Raw genomic sequence first — 27,128 nt, 5'->3', positions numbered from 1 at the left:
TGTCTGTCAGGCATGTATCATCTGACCATGACCTCATTTTCATGGTTCATTGGTCAATGTTTAGTTTTTCTAGTTCAGTTCTTTTCTTATATACTATAAGCAATAGCTCAACTATTTCATGCCTAGATTGATTGTAAGGGGTATATTTCGGTCTGGCATGGTTCATCTAACCATGACCTCATTGTCATGACTCATTGGTCAATGTTTAGTTTTCTTGGTTAAGTATGTTTCTTAGAAACTATAAGCAATATGTCAACTATATTTGGTGTATTAAATGATTGTAAGGTATACATGTTTTTCTTATTTGGTTTATCTGACCATAAATTCATTTTGTTGGATCATGATAAGTTTATGTGATAATTGAAGTAAAGCTTTATGTTCAGGACTATCCACATTAAATCAATGGTTAGTAAAGAAGGCGAGACATTTCACCATGTGCACTCTTATCTTGAGAATTAGCTTGTTGAAAAAGTATGCTCAGCATGTTGGTCTAGTACACAACAGGGGTCCAGTCTTCCTAATGTATGAACTGTTTGCCACTGGCTGTTATACACCATTACTTCATCATCTGATTGGTTTTCCTTTTTCTTTATCATTTCTTGATTTTGCATTCTTATTTAAGATATCTTTAGATATTTCTGAGCCAACATGTTACGTAGGATGTTTTTGCTTATAGTCAAAAACATAACTTTAAATATGTATACTTCTTCAAATTATTGTGTGAAAGTAGTTGGTTTACCTTGTATTTAGTTAATGTTTTTCCTCTTGGTTAATATATTTGAAATATTGGCCGCTCAGAGTTTAGCAAACAACACATATTCAATCAATCAATCAATAGAACCAATTCTTAGTTAAAAAGTGTAGTGAACAAATGACGCCATAACTGCAATTATAAAGACTACTTTTATAATGACATCATTGATATTTTTAAAACAGATATTAGATTATTGCACCTTGCACAAGTTATGTAATTTGTGTGCCAAGTGGGATATCCTTTTGTTATATATATATGAATATCTGTTCATATATTTCATTGACAGCTTTCAGGAAATGTTCATGGATAGGATGTATGGAATGTTATGATCAATGCACTATATTTTGAATATATCAAAAGGAGGGATAACCTAAACCACTGAACCATGAAAATGAGGTCAAGGTCCCATGACAATTGCCAGTTGGACATGTACACCATATATTTATTCTGTACCTCAAATAAAGTAGACATTGTTTATAGTATCTGAGATATGGACTTGACCACCAAAACTTGACCTCACTTCATGAATCTTTGAATAAGGTTAAGATCGAGTGAAAATAGTCGAACAGGCACAAGGACCTTGAAAGCTACGCACATACCAAATATAGTTATCCTATTACTCATAATACAGCAGATATCAAGAATACTAATAATCTCAACTTCTTTCAAGTTTTTTCCGAACCATGAAAATGAGGTAAAGGAAAATGCACTTATGGCAGAGGAAATTAAACTTCAAAACATAAGAAATCTATATATATCCAAAGTATGAAGGATCCAGGTCTTCTACCTTCCAAATTGTTTAGTCTTAAGAAGTTTGTTAACCTTGCCGCCAGACAGCTATCCCGATGTAGTGCTTTCTGTGACAAAAAATATACATCGTTCTTCATTTTTGTTTTGTGTCAGTTCTTTTTAGGCCATTTACTGACACATTGGGCAGGATTTTATAGGAAAATACACTTGAAAAAAATCACTGTATCATATTGTTAAATATGTAAGCATAGCTACAATGGGATCAATTACAAGCAAAAGTAATTAATTACATTTCAATTACATTGTTTTTCACATGTAATTAATAAATTTACAATTACTTTGCCAATGTAATCAAATTACTTTTCAATTACTTTTGTCCAACAAAATGAATAATGAATGAAAGAACACTTTATTTGCAAGAAGCATATACATTCTATGGCAAACAAATATATATAATATAAAATATAATACACAAGCAGTCTGTGATTATTGCATGGAATATATAGTCTCCCTACCAATTAAAAATTCATAGTATTCAAATAAAATGCTAACTTGATCAAGTCGGTTGATGCCACTTTTATTACCTGAGGGTATCACCCGCCAAGTAGTCAGCCCCACTGTGTTGACATGAATTATAATTGATATGGTCATAATTATAAATCAACTATTTACAAAACTTTGAATTTTGAAATACTAAGGATTTGTACCTCTCAAATTTACTTTATTTGAACGTAAAAGAAAAGAGTTTTGCCTGGTTGCATGAAACTCAGGAATTTAAAATAAAAAGCAATGGGGCTATGGATAAGTGGTATACTTCCATAACTAGGTAAAAAAGAAAGTTTACAACAGAGTGAAGAAGTTAAAAATATATCAGAAAATTCAACAAACATGTAAAAATGTAATTGTTTTCATTTGACCATAAAATGGAAAATTATAATTAATGTGATCAATTATTGGAGGTGATTATAAGACAAGAATACATTCCCCATTTCCATTCTCAATTTTATAATTTTTTAAACTACACAGTGACCAATCTAATTAAAAACCGATCTCTCATCGCTCCTGTTTTCTGTTATGTCGCGTGGGAGATCTAACAAAACCCTCTTTGAGGTCACATGTGAGTGAACTGGAAGTTATGAAATTTGTAATGATATGCAAATGAATTGACAACCTATTAACAAGCTAATCAAAAAAGTTTATGAATTATTTGGACTGACGATTTCTTCGTAAATAAAATGAGTTAAATTCCTTTACCTGACGATAAACTTTCAAGATCGTCGAAGACCAATTTTCATTGGTCGAAAAAGACACACCTACGAGGTCACTCACATGTGACCTCAAAGCGGGTTTCGTTAGATCTTCCACTCGACATATCAGAAAACGGGAGCGATGAGAGATCGGTTTTTAATTAAATTGCACAGTGACTAACACAAACAATATATATCTAGACATCTTTTCCATTATGTCCATTCAGTGTATGATATTTGTAATTCGTTGAATATTTGAATTCTTTGTTTACCTGTACGCACGAAACCCGCGATAAATTGATACCCAACAAATAATTATGAATCCAGGGTACCCCAGTATATGCAAATGTGATAAATAAATAACATCCAACAACTACTATCATATATGTATGACAATTAGTCAAAATTATATAAAAATTAAAAGCCCACATCACAAGACATCTGACTCTCACCAGGTATATAGTTCTGTCGTCTTAACAACATTAAAGCTGCAAATCTTGTTAAGGTTAAAGTTATCCATTTCTGCAATGTTTACAACACTAAGAAAAAGCACAACATCATTTCCATAAAAGGTTATGTATATTCAATAAGGTATTCTGGATAGTACTGGGTATCATGAAATATACAGTAAATCCTAGGGTTCTTTTCAATGTCAACACAGCTATCAAATATTGGACTGTTTGGATTCTTGTTATCTTGAGGAGGTGGTCTTAAATAGTCTGGTCTGCCGATACAAGTCTTCCCTGCTAACACCTTCGCAAGAAACATAAATTTATGTCCGTTCTGATCAGCTTGAGAGTACATATCTGAAAAGTAAGCATCTGTGGCAAAATAGGTACCCCTGCCAAACAAATGAAATTCACCCATAGGACCTCCGGCAAGTCGTGAATCTAATTTTTTTTCATCAATGACGACATCCAGTTTATCTGGAGTTGTACCATGAAACAACGTTAACTCATTGGCACATCCATTTCCATAACCATATTCTAACTTCCTTTTTTTCCTGCAAAAAATGATTAATATTTTTTAACATTCTCTAGAATAAAAGACCATAACCTGAGAATAATGTTTACCCACTCAACTTTGTTTTTACAGCTTTAGTTTTGGAGATATATTAAGCTTTAAATGCACTTTTACCCATATGCTCTATTTTGATTCTTAAAGGCCAGGTGAGCTAAAAATATAACTATACTTCCATGAGGGTGGTAATAAAGGGTTATTTTCGTGCAACATGTTTTTCCATTTTTATTTCACGTGCAGCCGTGAAAAAGGTTCGTTATTCACGGTGTTTTGTGAAATTGGTAAAAGATCAATGTGCAAGACATTTTTTTTTTATTGTTTGTTTATCGTGAAATGGCAATTCTATTTCGCGTTCTTCCGTGCAGATACCCCCTTTACGCCGATCTTCATCCTATTAGGAAGGGCAAGCAGTTCTAGATCTTATTCCACTAGTGGCAAAAGTTAGGTTACTGATGACAAGTAATGATTAGAAGTTGCATTTGAAAATACAACAAGAGGCTCTCAAGAGCCTGAATCGCTCACCTTAATTCTTTTGGTTAAATCTCTCATCAATGATTATTTTGGCTTATCAATTTATTTAAATGCTTTTTGGATCGTCCTATTTTCTTCAAAAGCCAAAAAAAATTAATAATTTTCTCCTATGTTCTATTTTAGCCATAGTAGCTATGTTTTTTGACATACATGTACAAGGAAATAAAATATAAAATTTATACTAGATACTCTGAAACTCATTTAGCCTAAGTTTGGCTGAAATTGATACAGCAGTTTCAAAGGAGAAGATTTTTTAAAGTAAGTCAACATGATGAACAAATTGTGAAAAAAAAATCTTTAAAGGGCTATAACTCCTTAAGGGGTCAATTGACAATTTTGGTCAAATTGACTTAATTGAAGATCTTACTTTGCTGAACATTATTGCTGTTTACAGTTTATTTCTATCTATAATTATATTCAAGATAATAAACAAAAACAGCAAAATTTCCTTAAAATTATCAATTCAGGGGCAGCAACCCAACAACAGGTTGTCTGATTCATCTGAAAATTTCAGGGCAGATAGATCTTGACCTGATAAACAATATAACCCATGTCAGATTTGCTCTAAATGCTTTGGTTTTTGAGTTATAAGCCAAAAACTGCATTTGACCCCTATGTTCTATTTTTAGCAATGGCGACCATGTTTGTTGATAGATCATAACTTCGGATACAATTTACAAACTAGATACCCTAAGGAACATTCAGTTAAATTTTGGAAGTATTTGGCCCAGTAGTTTCATAGGAGAAGAATTTTGTAAAAGATTTCTAAGATTTACGAAAAATGGTTAAAAATTGACTATAAAGGGCAATAACTCCTAAAGGGGTCAACTGACCATTTCCGTCATGTTGACTTATTTGTAAATCTTACTTTGCTGAACATTATTGCTGTTTACAGTTTATCTCTATAATAATATTCAAGATAATAACCAAAAACAGCAAAATTTCCTTAAAATTATCAATTCAGGGGCAGCAACCCAACAACAGGTTGTCTGATTCATCTGATAATTTCAGGGCAGATAGATCTTGACCTGATAAACAATATAACCCATGTCAGATTTGCTCTAAATGCTTTGGTTTTTGAGTTATAAGCCAAAAACTGCATTTGACCCCTATGTTCTATTTTTAACAATGGCGACCATGTTTGTTGATAGATCATAACTTCGGATACAATTTACAAACTAGATACCCTAAGGAACATTCAGTTAAAGTTTGGAAGTATTTTGCCCAGTAGTTTCAGAGGAGAAGATTTTTGTAAAAGATTACTAAGATTTACGAAAAATGGTTAAAAATTGACCATAAAGGGCAATAACTCCTAAAGGAGTCAACTGACCATTTCCGTCATGTTGACTTATTTGTAAATCTTACTTTGCTGAACATTATTCCTGTTTACAGTTTATCTCTATCTATAATAATATTCAAGATAATAACCAAAAACAGCAAAATTTCCTTAAAATTACCAATTCAGGGGCAGCAACCCAACAACGGGTTGTCTGATTTATCTGAAAATTTCAGGGCAGATAGATCTTGACCTGATAAACAATATTACCCCATGTCAGATTTGCTCTAAATGCTTTGGTTTTTGAGTTATAAGCCAAAAACTGCATTTAACCCCTATGTTCTATTTTTAGCAATGGCGACCATGTTTGTTGATAGATCAAAACTTCGGATACAATTTATAAATTAGATACCCTAAGGAACTTTCAGTTAAAGTTTGAAAGTATTTGGCCCAGTAGTTTCAGAGGAGAAGATTCTTGAAATAGTATACGACGACAGACGACGACAGACGACGGACGACGACAGACGACGGACGACAGACGACAGACGACGGACGGGACAGGTGAGCTAAAAAAGGAGGAAAATTTTTGTTGATACATTATTTTGGAGTACCTATGAAGTTATATGTATAAATGGTGAACATATATTTTTTTACAAAGAAGATTACAAAATTATCTAAATAGATGTTTAAGTTAAAATTTATATACATTGGAAAATAAGATAAGAACAGAATATTGTTTTACATTTCCTACAGAAGAGTTGCATCAAGGGAGGTTATAGTAAAACATTTCCAACAGACATAAATACAAACAAGAGAGGACAAAGTTATGACTTACAAGTAATACTTTTCCCATTGAAACATATTCTGTATTCTATGGATTGATATAATTCTGGCTTGAGGTAGGGTCTTCTCAAACTTCTGTTTAACATTGTCAAATTCTATCTGCATAATTCCACCTTTGGTTGGATCAATAGAAACCTTCAATGCAGTTCCCCCACTCATGTCTGTCCAATTAGAGGGTGAAGGAAGACCTATAGCAGTGGTGGCAAAATCTTCCTTTTTTTCTTGTTTAGCTAACCTAAAATAGATAATAGCATGCTACACACCTTTTAAAGGTCTTGAAATTAAAAGTTAATAGGTTGTCAGCCATCTTTTCCAAATCAAACTATACATGCTATAATTTTACATTGGAGGAAAAATGTAAACATTGTCTCTTGAGTAGCTTGAACAAATAAGACAATTCCTCTCTGTGTTTTTGTTAGATATATTTCTATTTGTATCCATCTCAGGAGTTAAGCCTTTTTAAACTGATTTTTATAGTTCGTTCTTATGTTGTACTGTTACACTGCTGTCCCAGGTTAAGTGGAGGGTTGGGATCCTTTCTTACATTTTTAACCCCACCACATTCTGTATGTATGTGCCTGTTCAAAGTCAGGAGCCTGTAATTCAGTGGTTGTCATTTGTTGCTTTGTTACATATTTTTCATTCATTTTTTTGTACATTAATTAGGCCGTTTGAATTGTTTTACATTTGTTATTTCAGGGTCTTTTATAGCTGACAATGCGGTAAGGGCATTGTCCATTGTTGAAGGCCGTACAGAGACCTATAGCTGTTAATTTCTGTGTCTAAGTTTCTTGTGGAGAGTTGTCTCATTGTCAATCATACCACTTCTTTGTTTTTAAAAGACAAATATGACATGTGTCAAACATTAAAGATGGTATAGACACCTTTTTATGTCTGATTACTTTGTATTGTTGTTGCCTTACAAAAGTAAACAATGTTTTCTACATAGAGATCCTAGGTTAACATTTGCCGTTTCACATAACAATTCTATTGACCAAATAGATTCATCTAATTTGTATAAACTCACATTTTCCTGAAATGCTTGTCATCATTTATAGCAAAGTCTAATGGTGTTTTCCCTTCATCATTCTTTATTTTTATATTAGCTCCACTTTTTACTAGTAAACGTATGATGCTACTGGCTGCCTCGTCAAATGCAACCTGAAATTAAAATATCAGGTATTATATATAGATAAAAACTGGCTGTACCCATATCACAAGTAACTTAGAGATTGGACTCATTTTCGTTGAACTGCGCTAAACATAATCGTCCTTAGCCTCCAGTTTTCCAGACCCCTGCAGCAAGTTATTGAAGTTATCTTTAATAGTGCTAAATATAACTGTCGGGCTTCATTTTGTTTTTACTTGTGAGTACACATGTCTTAGAACTTGACCTTAGGTTTAACCTTATCCATATGTAGCCTACAGCTTACTTAAGTTGTTCTTGGCCTCTGCCACATGAAATAATATCTTGACCAAAGTTTTTCTTCATTTATGCCATAGGTCAGCTTACCCTTCCGGAGCACCTGAGATCACCCTAGTTTTTGGTGGGGTTCGTGTTGTTTATTCTTTAGTTTTCTATGTTGTGTCATGTGTACTATTGTTTTTCTGTTTGTCTTTTTCATTTTTAGCCATGGCGTTGTCAGTTTGTTTTAGATTTATGAGTTTGACTGTCCCTTTGGTATCTATCGTCCCTCTTTTACAACCAGTGCCACATGTAAACTTCAGCTTCCCTCAAGTTTTCTTGACCTATACCATATGTTACTTACAGCTTGACCTATGCCACATGAAGCTTACTGATTGATTTAAGTTTTTCTTAACCTATGACACAAGTTTTTCACCTTGGCCTAGGGTTTTCTTGAACTGTGGCACATGTAATTACCACTTGGCCTAGGTTTTTCTTGACCTGTGCCACATGTAACTTACAGCTTACCCTAAGTTTTTCTTGACCTGTGCCATATGTAACTTACCGCTTGACTAAGTCTTTTTCTTAACCTGTGCCACATGTGAGTTACCGCTTGGCCTAAGTTTTTATTGACCTGTGCCACATGTTGCTTACCGCTTGGCCTAGGTTTTTCTTGACCTGTGCCACATGTTACTTACCACTTGGCCTAGGTTTTTCTTGACCTGTGCCACATGTTACTTACTGCTTGGCTTAAGTTTTTCTTGACCTGTGCCATATGTAACTTACCACTTGGCCTAGGTTTTTCTTGATCTGTGCCATATGTAACTTACCACTTGGCTTAAGTTTTTCTTAACCTGTGCCACATGTTCCTTACTGCTTGGCCTAAGTTTTGCTTGACCTGTGCCACATGTAACTTACCTCTTGGCCTAAGTCTTTCTTGACCTGTGCCATATGTAACTTACCGCTTGGCGTTAGTCTTTCTTGACCTGTGCCATATGTAACTTACCGCTTGGCCTAAATTTTTCTTTACCTTTGCCATACGTAACTTACTGCTTGGCCTAAGTTTTTCTTTATCTGTGCCACATGTTCCTTACTGCTAACCCTAAGTTTTTCATGATCTGTGCCACATGTTACTTACCGCTTGGCTTAAGTCTTTCTTGACCTGTGCCTCATGTTACTTACTGCTTGGCCTTAGTTTTCTTTACCTGTGCCACATGTGAGTTACCGCTTGGCCTAAGTTTTTATTGACCTGTGCCACATGTTGCTTACCGCTTGGCCTAGGTTTATCTTGACCTGTGCCACATGTTACTTTCTGCTTTGCCTAGGTTTTTCTTGACCTGTGCCACATGTAACTTACTGCTTGGCCTTAGTTTTTCTTTACCTGTGCCACATGTAACTTACTGCTTGGCCTTAGTTTTTCTTTACCTGTGCCACATGTAACTTTCTGCTTGGCCTAAGTTTTTCTTGACCTGTGCCACATGTAACTTACTGCTTGACCTTAGTTTTTCTTTACCTGTGCCACATGTAACTTACCGCTTGGCCTTGGTTTTTCACGACAAATGCCACATGTAAAGCTGTATTACCTCCACTATCTTGAGCATTGACATCACAGCCTACAATATAAGTCTAACATATAAATACCACACAACATAGCTAAATATACAGAACCAGGGGAGTTGGCTAGGAATAAATGTATTTAGCAGAGTTCAGTGCAGCTACCATAATTTTCTGTATTATAAGGTAAACTTGAGGCTTTAAGTTTAAGAAGACAACATATAAAAACAATTGATTCATTAAAATCAAGAAGATAAAATTACACCTATATATAGGAATCCTCTCTCTATCCCAGAATTATGTTATCCCTTTTCTAATCCTCCCTTCTTTTTTAATTGGTCACAGGTTGTCTACCCTCATCAGCATTAACTATTTCTTAATGATTCCTACTGCTTTAGTCCTAACCATTATCAGTAATTATTTGATGTCTTTTTGTCTTGATGTAAGATAACATCTTAAGTCCACTTTTTACTTTTGTCCCTGAAAACACACCCCAACAAATATGAAAAAAAAACATTTAGCTCTATGAATCAGACATAAGACTTACCAACAGTTAGGAGTAATTCCATGGTTTTCTTTTTGCCATGATAAACAGCTAAAATCAAAGGTGTCCTTTTCGTGTTATCTCTTATGTTCATGTCTGCTGCACCTTTCTGTAAAGATCATAAAAAAATATTCAATTGATCCCTTGATTGAGTTTGCCATGTTTTTACTCAATGCTAGCTAACTGTGTAGAGGTAGAAACCAGAAAATAGACAACAAACCCAAGAAATTAGATGTTACTATTTAGCAGAAAAGGGCCTTTTAGAGATTAGACGATATTCTTCAATTTTATTCATATTTCAATTGAGCTTAAATTGTACTCTGTGATTATTTGATTATTTGTACAACTGAGGCTTTTCAAAGTCTTTCTTTAGGTAAGTAATTAATCAGCATACAAAAATTAACGTGTTTGGTAAATAAGATAAATCTAAATGAGGCAAAGTCATAAGTCGATAAATAAATGTCATGGCTAAAAATAGAAAAAGACCAACATACAATCAATATTCCACAAAACTAGAATAGAAAACTAAAACAGCCAACACCACCAAAAAGTTGGGGTGATCTCTTGTGCTCTAGAAAGGTATGCAGATCTTTTTCCACATGTGGCACCTGTCATGTAATCTTACTTACAGACTGAAGAATACTGGCAATCTCCACTCTATCTTCCGCGGCAGCTATATGCATGGCTGTACTGCCATCCTTCATCTTGGTATTTACACAGGTTCTATCATTGCCTATTATCATCTTTACAGAGCTGTCAACAGAAATATATATTATTAATTTTGACCATGCAGTTTCAGACAACAAGATGAAATGTGACAGTTTATGTAGGACAAGTGATATATATGGTATTAATAAACATTATTTTAAATTCAATCTTGTAGAAATTAAGACAACTTGAAATGGTTCTGACATGACATTCTACTGTGAATTATTGTATATGTATATATACAAAATTTAGTCCTGGTATCTATGATGAGTTTATTTACAACCACTGGGTCGATGCCACTGCTGGTGGAGATTTATTTCCCCGTGGGTATCACCAGCCCAGTAGTCAGCACTTTTTGTGCTGACATGAATTATCATTAATATGGTTATATTTATAAATTACCTGTTTACAAAATTTTGAATTTTTTTAAATACTAAGGCTTTTCTACCTCAGGCATAGATTACCTTAGCAGTATTTGGCAAAACTTTTATGAATTTTGGTCCATAATGCTCTTCAACTTCGTACTTTATTTGGCCTTTTTTAACTTTTTTGGATTCGAGCGTCACTGATGAGTCTTTTGTAGACGAAACATGTGTCTGGCGTATATACAAAATTTAGTCCTGGTATCTATGATGAGTTTGATTAATACATGGCAGATAATTGTTTATTATTTATAAATCATCACAATGCAATTGTTTTTCTCCTGTTAGCCGGTACAGTGAAAGTGAGAAAAGCAAGCAAGTTGAGATGACCAATTATAATCTGTTTATCACTATTTTACCTATGACGACATTGTTAATTTCATTGACAACAGGCCCTTAGTTTCTAGCAATAACTTTTCATATCACTCTATTATGCTGAGAAAGGAAATTATCAGTCAGTAAGATCAATGGAAAATTTCGTAAAATAGAGATAATATAATATAATTATAAATTTATCTGTTTTCTCCATATTTATCAACTAAAACTAACTCTTTATTATCCATTAAAACTGCCCAGTGTAGAACATTAAATCCACGACTATTTTCTGTGGTAAACTTTGCCATTTTAGATCCCAGGACATATTTCAATATATCTTTAGAGGTATCTTTCTGTGATATGGCATCGTGCATTGCTGTGTCAAAGTAATGATCCTGGAAAATACAAACACATTTCTCTACTACTAAGAAAAGGTATTGGTTATCACCATTCTGAATAATATAACACTGATTAACACATATTGTTCCATTGGCCTACACTCTCCCATTTCAATATTTATCAATTTTGCTCCAGTTCATAAACATTTAAAATGATTGGCTATAAACTGCAATCTCGGATTATTCCTTAATCAACTTCATTACACAATAACATTTATCACTCATGATGACACGAGGTCCTACAAAAAAGTGCACAGGTAAATTAAATAAAAACTTGATAAAAATCGTGTTTTCTTAATCCTAGCTTAAAATTGTAATTATAGGTATTGAATGCTTCTTTTTGTAATTTCTTAGGGTTGTATTAAAGCGATGACCATGTGTTTATTTTAAGAATGAAGCGCTTTCATGCTTCATACAAAATGTACTTCTGTCAGCGCTTTTACAACCATATGAAGTTACAAAAAGAAGCATTCAATTCTTAATTGAATGCAAACAATATCATCTTTGAAACTTGAACTGAAATCAAATGAGTTTTGAAAAATATGCTTCTCATATATAACTCCTGTAGGAAGAGAAATTGCAACAATTGCTTAATTTTGTAATGAAGTAGAACACTGCATGGATAGAAAATTACACTAAATACTATGTTGTAAGCGCCCGTACGAAAATTTCAACAGGAGTTCAACTGGACTTCAGCTGGACTTGAGACGTATTCCAGTCTGACTTTGAAAAGTCCAGTCTGAAAAGAGCCGTACACGTACTTTTTCTCATACTTCGGTTATTTGCCAGCCTGTATTTTCTTAAAAGTCCAACCACACTTTTTTTTTTATTCTGACAGGAAAATAAACACGGCTGGACTTTTGAAGAAAATTATTCTTTCTGTAGAATGATCAGCAGGATTTTTGTCTTAGAAAATTTTACAGTCATTTATGAGCAGGAATTTAGCCAAATCTTCCCTTACAGAAATAAAAGTTTGCCACTAGGATTCTGTTCTTTGATAGGAACAATTTCTTTCAAAATGGAAGATAGTTATAAATGAAAATTTGCAAGTTATAATAATGATATCATATTTTTTTTACAATATACTTTAAGATCAAACTATAAGATGTGATCTTTTCCCTAGATTTTCAATTCCATTATAAAATTTTAAAATATTTAACATAAGACTGTAAATGGAAAATTGAAATTTAATATAGGTGAATGAATTTTGATTGAATTATACCCCAGTTAATATGTTTTCAACAATTATTTAACATTTTTACTTTTCCATGAAATAAAACCCCTAGCAAAATTTAACATCTGTTAAATGTTAAATTTATACATTTTCTAGTATATTTATATTCAATAAGATAAATGCATAAAATAAATAATTATCATCATTCTTTAACATCAATTAGAAACTTGAGCCATAACAGTGATTTAATAGCAGTAGTCTTGTAGAACTGTGACATCTGTTTTCAATTAACCTCAGTCTGGACTGGTCACAGGAAGTAGCATCTACACTAAACAGAGGTTGATCATGAGGCCATTTGAAGGATAACACATTTCTAAATACATATATCTGCAATTATTATCACTTTTATTAAACATTTCATAATTCAACAAATTAATATTTGATTTTCTTTTTTTAATATATCACAATATTCAAAATTAAGACATATATGCAAGAAGTCAGAGGAAGAAAATTTTCACAGCTCCTCAAACAACCTCATGTATTAGATATTATATGTTTGTAATGATTGTCATGTGTGTCTTGGTAACAATCCAATATTTGGATTTTACACCAATACAAGAGGCTGTCACAACGACAGCAAACCGGATTTATTAATATTTATTTGTGTCCTGGCAATATCACAAGAACCATTACTGATGAATGGTGAAAGTGAAAATCGTCAATATCAAATTTGACCTCCATTTTGTCATCAGTATCAACATCTTAAAATTTGAAAAGCTTAGATTGAATGGTTCATGAGTAAATGCAACAACGTGTATGGAAACGCCATTTCACAATCTTTCAAGAACCACAACTCCTGAACGGTAAAAGTCAAAATCATCATTATTGAACTTGACCTCTAATTTGCCATCAGTAACAACATATAAAAATTTCAAAAGCTTTGGTTGAATGGTTCATGAGAAAATGCACGGACACGACTGGAAACACCATTTTTCAATCTTTCAAGAACCATAACTCCTGAACGGTAAAAGTCAAAATCGTCATTAAATATTGAACTTGACTTCTATTTTGTCATCAGTAACAACATATTAAAATTTTGCTAACTCAAACCTGTTCCGAATGGACGTTGTATAGCAGCACGAAGTTTTTGCACAGATCACAGATCCAAATACGGAGAGTTTATAAGTCTTTATTTGCACTTGTTTCCTCACATTTAAATCTTATAGGTCACTATACCTTGTTTAGATAATTATTTCAGGCATTTTTGTATATTGCACGGTGTTTTTGAACTAATTTATTTTGCTGGCCTTGCTGGACGGCCATCAAAATTTTCAGCGCCATTTTTGAATTCTGAATTTTGAGAAATAAATTTTATTTTTTCATACAGCAAGTCAAAGTATTTCCGTGACTTATAAACAAATAGATTAAATAAATTCATACTTTTGTACAATCATCTTGATTATTTAAATAAACTTTTCCATTCCATATTTGACAACTTTGACCCCTCCTCCTTTTATTTTCTAAATAAATTGCTCATACTTTTGGATAATCATTTCGATTATTTAAATAAATTTTTTGGCTTTCCATTCTCTACCTTAATTTTCGCAAATAAAGTCTTTTGTTTTAGACCCCTCCCCCTTTTATCTTTAAATTTTTTGTACTGCATAGATAAATACTTAAAATAGTTAAAATTAAATTTTTTCTTAAACACACTGTACTTGTGTTTCAACTAATATCCTGTTTTGAGCTGATAGAAAACCTAGTATTCTGTTCCTCAAAAGATTGATACATGTCTGAGAATAAAATTATAAAGTCAAGCAGATACTTAAGAGTAAATAAGAGAGATATTCAGGATAAAACAGTCCAAAGCCAACCCATTATTATATCGGATAGTAAAGGAAACTACATAAAAAGAGCTATAACAACTGAAGATTTCCTAAACATCAAATTCATCACAAAAAAAGGACAAAAAGTACAGCAAGCTATTGATTGGGCTGAAAAAGAATTACCATCAATCTGCCATCAACACAAAAACATCACTTTTTATATTTGGCTAGGAACTTGTAATTTAACCGAACTTAACAGAACTACCAGATACATCTCTCTTGTGAACCAAAACGATTCAAACGTCAGATATCTAAGAAGAAAATTCATCGAACTTAAGGAACTCATCACCAAAATAAAACCAAATTCAAAAATCATCTTCTTAGAAATTCCGCCATACTCTATTCAACGTTGGAACAGATCTCAAGGCCACAAAAACCCGGACATTTTCAGTGACGACGACCAAACACTTCAAAACCAGTTATATCTCTTAAATACCTTCATCCAAGAAATAAATCAATCTACAGAAAAATCACCTAAATTTGATCTTGACATTCGAAAAACATCTAAAAGAAAAGGCGGTACTGACGAATACTACAACTTTAATCTATACAGAACTGACGGCGTACATCCAAATTCATTACTAGCAAAGCTTTGGATGAGAAGAATAGCAACCAAAATTCTCCATCAATGTTATAGATAGAGTAGAATAGAACACTATATATATATAAACTTCATATCAACCATATTTATCCATTCCATATACAATAACATTCATATATAGAAATATAAGCAGCTTTTATATAACACCAGTCTATATTGTATAACCTGCAAATATAGAGATATATATCTACATACTCATTAAACCCGGATATCGGAAGATATAAAAGTTAACTGGAAAATTCTAATCTAAGCTAGCTTTCAGTGGGGACGCCCCGCTGATTGCACATTAACTTACATAGAACTTCTTCGTTAAAAGAAAACAGCAATATATATAAAGTGAAAAATGAGTATCCAGACTAGAACATCAGCAAGAACCAAGAGCAAACCTCAGCCCTATACACCAGCTAAATATGAAAACTTTAGTATCAATAAAACCAGGGCCCTGGACAAAAAACTAGAAGCATGTAATAGAGCAATGGACATAAAAATTGAGCAGAAACATCAAAACTACATCCTAGAGCTATCAGCAGCTGCTTATGAAGTCTTAAAGGGGGAAATAGACATATACTTCGAACAACACTCTACAAACAAGCTCTTGCCCAAACACCAGCATGATAATCAAGGGCTATGCATCAGAACTTCACATTCGGTCAGAAATAGAAGTAATAACAGACAACTCTATCGCATCAATCTATTCCATACTACATCAAAGGTAGAGGTTAATGGCCAAGGTATGGAACTCTTCTTGACACACATTGAAGATATAAAAGAAAGAATGAAATCAAGAGGGAACTATAAGATTTACAACAAACAGATAGAGGAACAGATAAACATAATCAAGAGAAATGAAGTTGATATAGAAATAAGAGGAACAGTGAACGAATCATTCACAACAAATAATCAACCTAAAATCAACCACATAAATAGAATACAAGTATCCAAAGGGACAGAATGTATACAAAATACAGACACAGAATTATTAAGTAACTGGAATAGAGCCATTGAATGGTCAGAAGATGAAACAACACCCAGTCAGGACACAAGTACAGTCAACATGTCTACTATACATAACTACTGTGCCATATGCAATCAGACAGCACAACCAGAAACATCCATAGATTGTATTGCATGCAGTCAACTGTTTCACTATGCATGTGAAAACATTGATCCTGCAAGAATAAGCCAAACTGAAGAAGAACAATATTCATGTAGGAGTTGCTCTATCATGGACATGGACGTGGTAAATATATCAACAAGAAGCAATAACTCAATTATAGATACAGAAGAAACAATACCAAAGTTACTTCTAGATGAACAAAGCGTGACAGAGGATTATAGCGAAATAGGCCATATAGTTAAAAATATGCCAGAATATACATCTAAAGACAGTCCAACTAGAACGCAGATCACGAAGGAAGAAACAAGAAATTCTAACACAGAAGTACCAGACATGGTAGAAATGAACAAAACGGCTTCATACAAACAGCAAAGCCAAATGGTTCAGCACAGCAGGAATGAACAAATAGAAAATGTAGATGAGCCAAAAAACATCAAGGCAAAACCGAAAAGGCAATATAAGTGCAAAAATGTAAATGAAACTAACCAACAGCTTGAAGATCAATTAGCACAATGCAGAGCAAGAATAGTCATAGTGGAAGATACCAATAGAGACTATAGAAACACAATCAATCTACTTAGGATGCAATCAGAAGAAAGCACTATTGACAAAAGTAACTTAAATACCTACCAGCCAAAGTGTGACTGTAGCAACAACTTGCAGGAACAGACTATAAACAAAGTCGATATGATGCTGAACAACTTCAGGTTAGAAATGGAAAATAGAGACCTAAGAATAAAACATCAAATGGAGATGAACGAATTAAGAAACAAACTGCAAATAATGGAATTACAGAAAGAAGTAGGAATGTGGCAAAGACCAGGAAGTCATGAATATTATCCTTATAATCAGAATATTGACAATACTAGGAACTCAAACCAACATCAAATGAGTGATCAGCACTCTGGTGCACAGCTTATAAATCAGCAATCCAGGATTCCTAACCAAGCCAATCCACTATTCATGACACCTATGGCACCTCCACACTATAGCCAAATACCAACAGAGCAGAGCAGAATAAATCCTGGCCATATTCAAGCGCCAATGTACTACAATAACAGAATACAGGCTATACCTGTAAATAGCCAAAGTAGCCACCATTATCCTGGCTATAGAAGTATACATGTACCAACTGGCAGTATCAACACTAACATGATACAAAATGCACATTTATACAGACAGCAATATAGGATGACTCCACAACCTATACCACAAAATATAGATCAACACCAAGGATATAGTCAGCAACAGACAAACAGAAAGGAACAAAGTCAAAGAAACATCAATAAAAGAGTTTATGACCAAAGAACAAGCATGCCAGTAATAGCTAAACAAAGTCATGCAGAAGAACTTGAAAGACAAAAACAATTGCAACAACTAACAAATCAGGATGATAATACTAACCAAATAGACAAAGAACCAACAAAAGAAGCTAGAATGACCATCAATCTGACAAATTCAGCTGCCGCCAAAAATAATGAAGCCAAAGCACATACAGAAGTAAGCCATCAAGTAGATGTCATGCCCAGAACTGGTCTTATAACAACGGCTTCTAGTGGGGACGCCCCGCTGGAAGCGGACTGCCATCAGAAGTTCCCCTCTCAAAGGGGGGCCAATGTTGGTGGTCCTAAGCATCTAAAGGGACTAGTTCAGGCTGACAATCTAGAAGCAAAAGAAGATGGGAATAGAAAGAAACCAAACCATTTTTTAGGCAGTGGCCGATCAAACAAGATAAAAGGGAGGATATCATTATAGGTACACTCAATGTACAAAATGTGAAATCAAATGCCCTCTATATCAAAAACTTGTTAAGGGATGTACATGTGCTATGCATTCAAGAACACTGATGCGGAAAAGAAAATCATAGCTGAAATTACTGAAAATAGCGGATACATAGCTAAAAGTGTTGATGATAATGATGATCCTGATTTCAACATATCAATGAAAAGGGGATATGGTGGAGTAGCCATAATCTGGAAAAAAGAAATTAATGAAAATATAAAGGAACTGATAGACGGTGGAAATAGAATACAAGCCATACATATTCAACAAGGAGACAAACCAATATGTCTTATAAATGTATATATGCCATCAGATAGCAAAAATGCAGACATCGAATACAAAGACACATTGGCTCAAATTGATGAAATGATAGAGAAATATAAAGACACACACGAAATTATAGTATGTGGAGACATGAACGGGTCACTGGATAGAAGCTCGACACCTCATGATAAAATCCTAAAGACTTTCTGCAAGGAAAAATGTATAGGAAATACTGAGAAATGCCCAGTAAAAGAGACATTTTATCACCAGAATGGTATGTCGAAAGGACAAATTGATTACTTCCTCTTCAAAAGTAACTCAGAAATCATTAACAAAATCAGACAAATTGATGTCCTTGATACTGACCCAGAGAATACCTCGGACCATGTACCTGTTATCTTGACACTGAACAGCCAACTGAAAAAAGTCAGGGAAAAAGCAACAACTATCATAGCAAAACCTAAATGGACTGACTGCGACCATCAAATTTATAAGGAAGTCATCAATAAAGAACTTCCAAAACTCATGCAAAAATCAAAAGGAATTATTGAGAAAGATATAAAAAATCTAGAAAAACTGCTACATAAAGCCGGAGAAGCAGCAATCCCAAAGTATAGAAGAAAAATCAAAATCAAATCAAAGGGAAAGGCGATATGGAATGAACAAATAGATAAGGCATCAAAGCAATCAAAAAATGCATTTAAAGTCTGGAGGCAACATGGAGCACCTCAAGAAAGAAGTAATGAGCTCAAAATCAAAATGACAGCTGCAAAGAGAATACTTCGAAAAGCACAAAGACAAGCTTATGCCTCGCAGAGAGAATCAACAGCGGGAAAAATTATGAAAGCTTCAAACTCAGATACAAAACTTTTTTACAAGCTTATCAACATGCAAAGAAAAACACCACTTATTAATACCAAGATACTGAAACTAAACGAAAAGACTGCAGAAGATGGACCAAGCATAATGAACATCTGGCAAGAACATTTCCAACAACTAGCTACTCCAACAATAGAGGAAAATTTTGACACTGAAAAACTAGAGCTAGTAGAGATACAAAACAATATAATAGAATCCATAGAAAGGGAAAAAGGTCAAGGCATAGATCTTGTTAATGTAAAGGAAGTAAATAAAGCTATAGAAAAACTTAAAGCAGGAAAAGCACCCGATGAAGATGGAATTTCGGCAGAACACTACAAACATGGGATGGAAGAGTTAACTCCCTTTATAGTACATTTGCTAAATTTAATCTTAACCTATTTGGATGTACCAATCTTCCTAAAGACAGGGATTCTAACACCAATCTTAAAGAAAGAAAAAGACAAAACATTACCATCTAGCTATAGAGGAATAACTGTAACTAAAACCTTTGCAAAAATATTACAAAGTATATTGAAGGATAGAGTTGACTCTGTATTTAACAACATACAAAACTCCCTGCAAAGAGGCTTTACAGAAGGAGTATCATCACTATGTGCAGCATTCCTCACATCAGAAGCAATCGAAGAAAGTAAGAAATTAAAGATACTGCTGATCTTAGTAACTCTTGACGCAGAAAAGGCATTTGACAAGCTAAACCATGAAATACTATTCAACAAACTGTACCATTATGGAATAAAAGGAAAACTCTGGATATTACTGAGAAACTTGTATAAAGGAATGAGCATCAAGGTTAAATGGGAAGGGCAATGTACAGAAGATGTCATGGTTCTCCAAGGAATTCAACAAGGTGCAAAACTATCTACAACGCTATATAAATGCTACAACAACGTCATACTTGATAGCATATTAAAAAGTGGACTTGGAGCATGTATTGGTGATATACAAGTCCCTGCACCAACATGTGCCGATGACATTGCTGTCCTGGCAAATAGTACTGCAGATGCACAAGGAATATTAGACATCGTACAACACCATACGAGCAGAGATCTAGTCAAAATCAATCCAACTAAATCTGAAGCGGTTCTATACAATGCAAAAGGCTCAAACATATCAACGTTGAAATTTGAAGACAATGACATCAATATAACCAATGAAACCAAACATCTAGGTATCAAAAGAAACGAGCAAAACCGTGCAAATATCTCAGAAAGAATAAGAACCGGAAGGGCAACAATATACAGCCTTCTTGGAGCTGGGTTACATGTCAGAAGGGGATTCTCACCCATGGTTGCATACAAGCTGTGGAGAACATATGCAGTACCAAGAAGCATATACGGACTTGAGGTGATGAACTTACTTGCAAAAGAAAAGGATATGCTTGAACTGGCAGAGAGAAAAATCCTCCGACAAATTCAAGGACTTCCAAATAATACAGCAAATATGGCTGTATATACCCTGGTAGGAGCAGAACCTATTGCCATCACATTAGACAAAAATGTACTTACCTTCTTCATGAATATTGTTCGAAATCCAGGAACCATAGAATGTGAAATTCTGCGCCGACAAATAGTATTCTCAGACCAAAGAGGAAAAGACTTTATCAACAGAGTAGAAAAAACTCTATCAAAATACAATTTGAAATCCAGTAGCTACTACATAGAAAATCCACTGAATAAAATGGAATGGAAAAGACTAGTAGGAATAAAGATCAAGGAATACTGGAAAAATGAATGTCATAATGAAAAAATGGAAAAAACATCACTTAAATACATAGAGATACAGAACAATCCATTAAATGAAGCTCACAATATATGGAAAAGTGTAAAAAACAATAGTAAAGATGTAAAGGCAGGAGAAATAAAAGCAAGAATAAGTACTCAAACGTACATATTCCAAGCCAAAAGAGCTAAGTTCGATCCAAAAGTTAACCCTATGTGTACAATTTGCGAACAGGAAAATGAAGATCTAGAACATTTTATTCTACACTGCAAAGAACTAGAGCAAATAAGATCTAAATACTGCTCAAAAATCGAACAGACAATGGATGAAATTGATACGTCAACATACAAGAAGATCAAACAACAAGGGAATTTACTGCAGCTCATAATAGACTGTACTAGCAAGGACATAAACTGTTACCCAACTGTGTATGAAAACATTGAAACTCTTGCTAGAAATATGTGTTATGAGATGCACTTGCTGCGCACAAAAAGGATAAAAAACCTGATCACAAGTACAGTATAAGTAAACTTCTTAAAATTGTTACTTACAAATAGTATACCATCCAACTACTTTACGGCTTATAAGTTTTTAAAAATAAATCCTCACTTTAAAATTGTAAGATATCAGTTATAATTTAAAAAGAGTAATGACAAGATCTCCATATAGAAATTAAACTGTAAAGAAAGTTTTTGTATATATTATACCTTAAATTTTGTCCAAACCCCAACCACTTTACATAAGTCTTACAGGAAATTTTTCATTATTATTCCTGATATATGTATAGCACTCTCAGCTATGATTATAAGTAATTTTAAACTTTTGACCATTTTAATTCTTGTAAATACATGTATATGCAGTTGTTGTTTTTTAACACTTTCCCACACCCTAGCACATATAAATTATTATATATTTTTTTTAAACTTTATGATGACAATCCTATGAATTAATTATGATATCTATTATTTAGTGATCATTATAACCAAATTCAGTCATCTGTATATAATTTAATTAATTGTTTCCCTATGTTTTAAGGTGTAAATAGTTGCTCAAACTATACCCTTTGGGTAGTGCTCCACATTTAATGGAGGAATATACAAGAAACTGAACTGAACTGGTAAAACAGTTCATGCGTAAATGCATGGACACGACTGGAAACACCATTTTTCAATCTTTCAAGAACCATAACACCTGAACGTTTAAAGTCAAAATCGTCATTATTGAACTTGACCTCCATTTTGTCATCAGTAACAACATATTAAAATTTGGGAAGCTTAGGTAGAACATTTCATGCGTAAATGCACGGACACGACTGGAAACTCCATTTTTCAATCTTTCAAGAACCATAACTCCTGAACGGTAAAAGTCAAAATCGCCATTATTGAACTTGACCTCAATTTTGTCATCAGTAACAACATATTAAAATTTGGGAAGCTTAGGTAGAACAGTTCATGCGTAAATGCACGAAAACGACTGGAAACTCCATTTTTCAATCTTTCAAGAACCATAACTCCTGAACGGTAAAAGTCAAAATCGCCATTATTGAACTTGACCTTCATTTAGTTGTCAGTAACAACATATTAAAATTTTAAAAGCTTTGGTTGAACGGTTCATGAGTTAATGCACGGACAACATTTGATTGCCGCCCGCCCGCCCGACCGACCGACCGCCGTACATCCCCAAATCAATAACCGACATTTTTGTCACAAAAATCCGGTTAAAAATGATTTGATTTGATTTGTATTGCAAAACAACAAAATTTGAATTTGGAATAAACAGGAAGATGTGTCTTCTTTCTTGAACAAAATGAGAAATTTACTTTGGATGTAAAGCAAATGTTTGGAAGTAGTTCTTTTCACATTATATTAGAGAAGATGGACCCTTCTGACTGACAGCAATTTCAATTTAGGAAGATTGCTGTTTGCATGTATTTTGGATTGCATATTCTGGTAAGTACATTATGTACAGAATTCGAACATTTTGGTGATATTTATCTGATATGCTCTTTTTTCTTCAAAGTATTGATGAAATAATTGCAACATAATAAATAGCTTAATTTTTATTTTTGAAGATTAAAAAGAATTTAAAAAAAAACCTACATTAAATATAGTTATTCATGCACAAAATTTCAGTTTGAGTGATTTTCAAAGCTTCACTTTATTTCTATGCACTTTAAAGTTATTTAGGCTTAATATATATAATCATGATAATTTTAACCACAGTTTTTAGGAGTAAGCATTCAGCTTCACAATTCCCCATATCTTGGTTTTGCCAGTAAGACTAGAAAAATAACGAAATAAGCAGTATATATGCATATTGCCATCCGATTTTGTTTTTATTTATTTTCAGATTATATACCAAGGATGCATGATGCATATCAAATCAGAAGAATCCGCCATCTAAAGAAAAACTAAGCAGTAGTGGATCAAGAGGGAGGGTTCTGCGGGGCTGGACCCCCCCCCCCATTTTTTTGTGGATCAGCCCCTGTTGAGATGAGATCATTTTTAAAGGTCAAACATAATTTTTTGAAGTCCAGCTTGACTTTTAAGAGTTCAGCTGGACTTCTTAAAGTTCAGCCTGACTTTGCAAAGTCCGGTTGAACTTTATAGAGGCCATATTTTTGCCAGAAATGCCGGCTGGATTTTTTCAGACGTACTTTTATGAAAGTCCAGCTGGACTTTCTGAACCGGACTCCTGCTAATTTAAATATTTCGAGCCGGTTTACGGCTACTTTCGCTGACAGTCCAGCCGGGTTTTCCATTATAAGCAATTTATAGAAAAGTCCAAATAATTATTATAAGTACGGTTATCAGTACGGCTACTGTCCGGCTGGAGTACGTGTCAAGTTTTTCGTACGGAGTGGGATAAGTCGATGCTGATACAACTCAACTGATTATTTTTTACATAAACAATATTAAAATCAGGAACAGATATAATGGCATTATTCATAATAATGTTTCCAGGAAAACAAATAACCTTTAACCTTAAGATTGGGTTATATCCTTGTCTACCAACACTTTACGGTAGAAAGGTTGACCTCTTACCTTTAGATTTGGGTCACATCCTTTGTCTAATAATACTTTACAACAGTTAGGTTGACCTTTGTTCACTGCTATATGTAAAGCAGATTTTTTTTGGACATTAACAGCATTGACTGAGGCTTTGTTGTCTAAAAGAACTTTGAGTATTTTACTTTCCTTCCTGTAAAAGAAATATTTAACTTTATCCAAAGTGAATTTATGAAAAATTCATTTCCATGAAATTAGTTTCCATAAACATGATAAATGTCAGTAATTTGTGACTTTTTATAGGAATGCTAACAATCTTTTCTATTTTTTTTTTTATTGATTATAAATGTGAAGGGATTGTTTCCTTTCGAACAGGTAGTAGATACTAAGTAGGGTGCCCAGTATCAAAAAGATGTCTAGTTAACGAGTTTAAGTTAACGGATAACACACGGCTATATTTATATGCAAACTATTGAAAAATCATTATATTTTCCAATCATGAAAGTCGTCGTAAGCTTCCATGGTCACGTTTTTCAAAATGTTGTGGTGTTTAGGGTACCCAAAGATACCTCATCATACAGACCATCTTTAACACGAAAAATGAAATTATTGCTTTCTGTGTTATTTGTTCAAATGATGCTTATCATTTAGCTTAAAAATTAAATTTATCATATAACGAAAGCTGAGAAGATTTATAAAATATAAGTATAAGTATTTCATGATTTTAGTAAGACTATTTTTTTTAGCTGAAATTTACCACATTTTGAAAGAAAGAAAATTTATTGCATGTTATTTTCACGGGATTTTTACTCTGATTACATCAATAAGACATGGTACATATGTGTGCCAAATATCTTTCGTGTAATGTTATTCGGTGAGAAGAAAATAGCAATTTAAAACGCATATTAAGTGATAATTCTGCCTTGATTCAAACACGCCTTTTCTCGTGCCGTTAATCGGGACAATTGTCACTAACTTCATTTCTCTTTTTTGCTTGTTGTATGGTCGATTTGTATGTTTTGAATGGTCCAGTTAGTTTGAATATCGTTGTTTTGTTATAGGAAACATTTTTTTTTTTGGTTTTTATAACTTTAATTGTTTTTTTGAATTGATAGTTTTGTTATAATTGTAATATACAAATCAAATCCTTCGGTCACGTTTCAGACCCGGAATATGCCACACATTCACAGTCATGTTAAACTATGCCCATCAATCCCTAAATTAAGTAGGAATGAAATACAATGGGATAAGTGTGTTATATGTCAGGGTTCTTTTACTCGATTGCTTATTAAAAGGCGAGGAATTAACACAAACAAAAGCTTTATCAAGGCTATGTGAGCACAGAAAGATCATGTATATTTTAGTATATTGTATGATGCTTCAGACCTAGGTCATCTTCGTACTGATGATTGTAAAATATTATACAACCATTCTTGCTATAAATCTTACACAAGCAGACACAACTACAGTTATTTTAAAGCTAAATCAAGTTCTTGTTCGTCTGTAAAAGTGTTTCATGTCATATATAGAAGGTCGTCAAATTCCTGACTGGAAAAAGATTTTTTGAGTCAGTGAGAACCAGTTAAAAGTTAAAGTTATACACTGTTTACACTGGGGACTATATTCATAGACAACGAAAACCAAAGGACGATAACTGTGTCCTTGGACCTAATAGGACATAAAGACTTGACCAATCTTTATAAAATTTTGCATAACCTAAGCTTAGACAATTATGAGATAGCTTGCCAAGTTTCATGGCCCCATATATTAGTGAAACTAAGGTCATTTTAGTATTGGCATTTGGATGTTTATTTTTGACGCATTCATTAAATATCTTCAACTGACAAGATTTTGGCCTAAAAATTTGAAATTTTGCAAAAAAAATGCTTTTTAAATGCTCTTGAATATTATATATTAAGTATTAAAAGCATATGAACACTCATTATCAGATGTATTGTAATTACAGTCGAACCTCGTTGTGTCGAAGTCGAAGGGACCAGACGAAAGTATTCGACTCGTCCGAGGTTCGACTCATCCGAGGTCGGGTGTGACGCCATATGTTTGAAATGTTTGAAATACCGATATGTGATTTCTGTAAACTAGATACGTATTTATTGATCATTGTGCTTTTTTCGATATGATAATATATGATTGTGTATTTATTCCGTATTTTTTCTTTCTATAAATAAAAATGTAAACACAGTTAACGTAGTTAATTCTTTACTGATGAGCAAATAAAATCAATACACACATATTTACAAAGGTCAAACACTATAAATTATGGAATCACTCGCGAAACAAAGTAAAACTATTTTCATAACTAATTTTTTAATTATTGTTCTTATTCTAACGGTTAATTTAATCTCAGCTTGGATCATTAAAATTCGTTTCGTTTTTATACCATTTAGTGAAATAGGTTCAGCACATTCAAGTTCCGCTTGGACGATCAACAAAGGTGTTGATTGGCGGTCATCATAAACATGTCATTTTAACTGTTATACAAACAAGTATGTTTACACAGCTTTACTCACTTATGGAAATGAATAGGTTAAACAAGAAAAACATCCGTAAATTAATTTTCAAAGTTTTTATTTCTTTCAATATTTTTTTTACTTTTGAACTTCGAGACATCGGGGTTAATTAATATCAATTTTACACCGACGGGACTTAAGGTTTATGTACCCTTCTTTAGCCATTTTTGTACGAACTTTTCAAACTTCAATTGTATCAAAACTACAGATATAATGAATAATAGAGATAGGCCATTTTGTACATATTCCAAGGGGAAACTTGATGCAAAGCATTATTTTTTACTGTTCCATTGCATTTAATAGAAAAAGAGGACTTTGTGGCAAATAAATCAAGATTTTTATAGAAAATCCACAGCCTTTATTCTTGTACTCTCATATTTGGCAATTTGATGACTGG

At 33.4% G+C, this 27,128-nt stretch overlaps 1 protein-coding gene across 1 annotated transcript; it reads right to left on the bottom strand.

The window, feature by feature from the left end:
* Nucleotides 1-1,981: 1,981 nt before the first annotated feature.
* On the bottom strand, nt 1,982-26,896 carry LOC139484109 (E3 ubiquitin-protein ligase MIB2-like). The gene is made up of 9 exons (XM_071267836.1): nt 26,883-26,896; nt 24,237-24,393; nt 11,604-11,764; nt 10,554-10,677; nt 9,928-10,033; nt 9,360-9,439; nt 7,449-7,582; nt 6,414-6,656; nt 1,982-3,754 (listed from the first exon to the last, which is right to left on the bottom strand). Exons 1-9 carry the CDS (start codon nt 26,894-26,896, stop codon nt 3,325-3,327), a joined length of 1,449 nt encoding a protein of 482 aa, XP_071123937.1. The 3' UTR covers nt 1,982-3,324.
* Between the last annotated feature and the right edge of the window lie 232 nt (nt 26,897-27,128).

Source organism: Mytilus edulis, chromosome 8, assembly GCF_963676685.1.
Source record: "Mytilus edulis chromosome 8, xbMytEdul2.2, whole genome shotgun sequence".
NCBI classification, from domain to species: Eukaryota; Metazoa; Mollusca; class Bivalvia; order Mytilida; family Mytilidae; genus Mytilus; species Mytilus edulis.
This window is presented reverse-complemented; position numbering and strand designations above follow the sequence as displayed.

Coding starts and splice junctions, on each gene's coding strand:
- LOC139484109 (XM_071267836.1), bottom strand. Junction 10,678..11,603: donor GTTTTAATGGATAATAAAGA/GTTAGTTTTAGT, acceptor TTCTGTTGACAG/CTCTGTAAAGATGATAATAG. Junction 3,755..6,413: donor CAATGGGAAAAGTATTACTT/GTAAGTCATAAC, acceptor CATTTTTTGCAG/GAAAAAAAGGAAGTTAGAAT.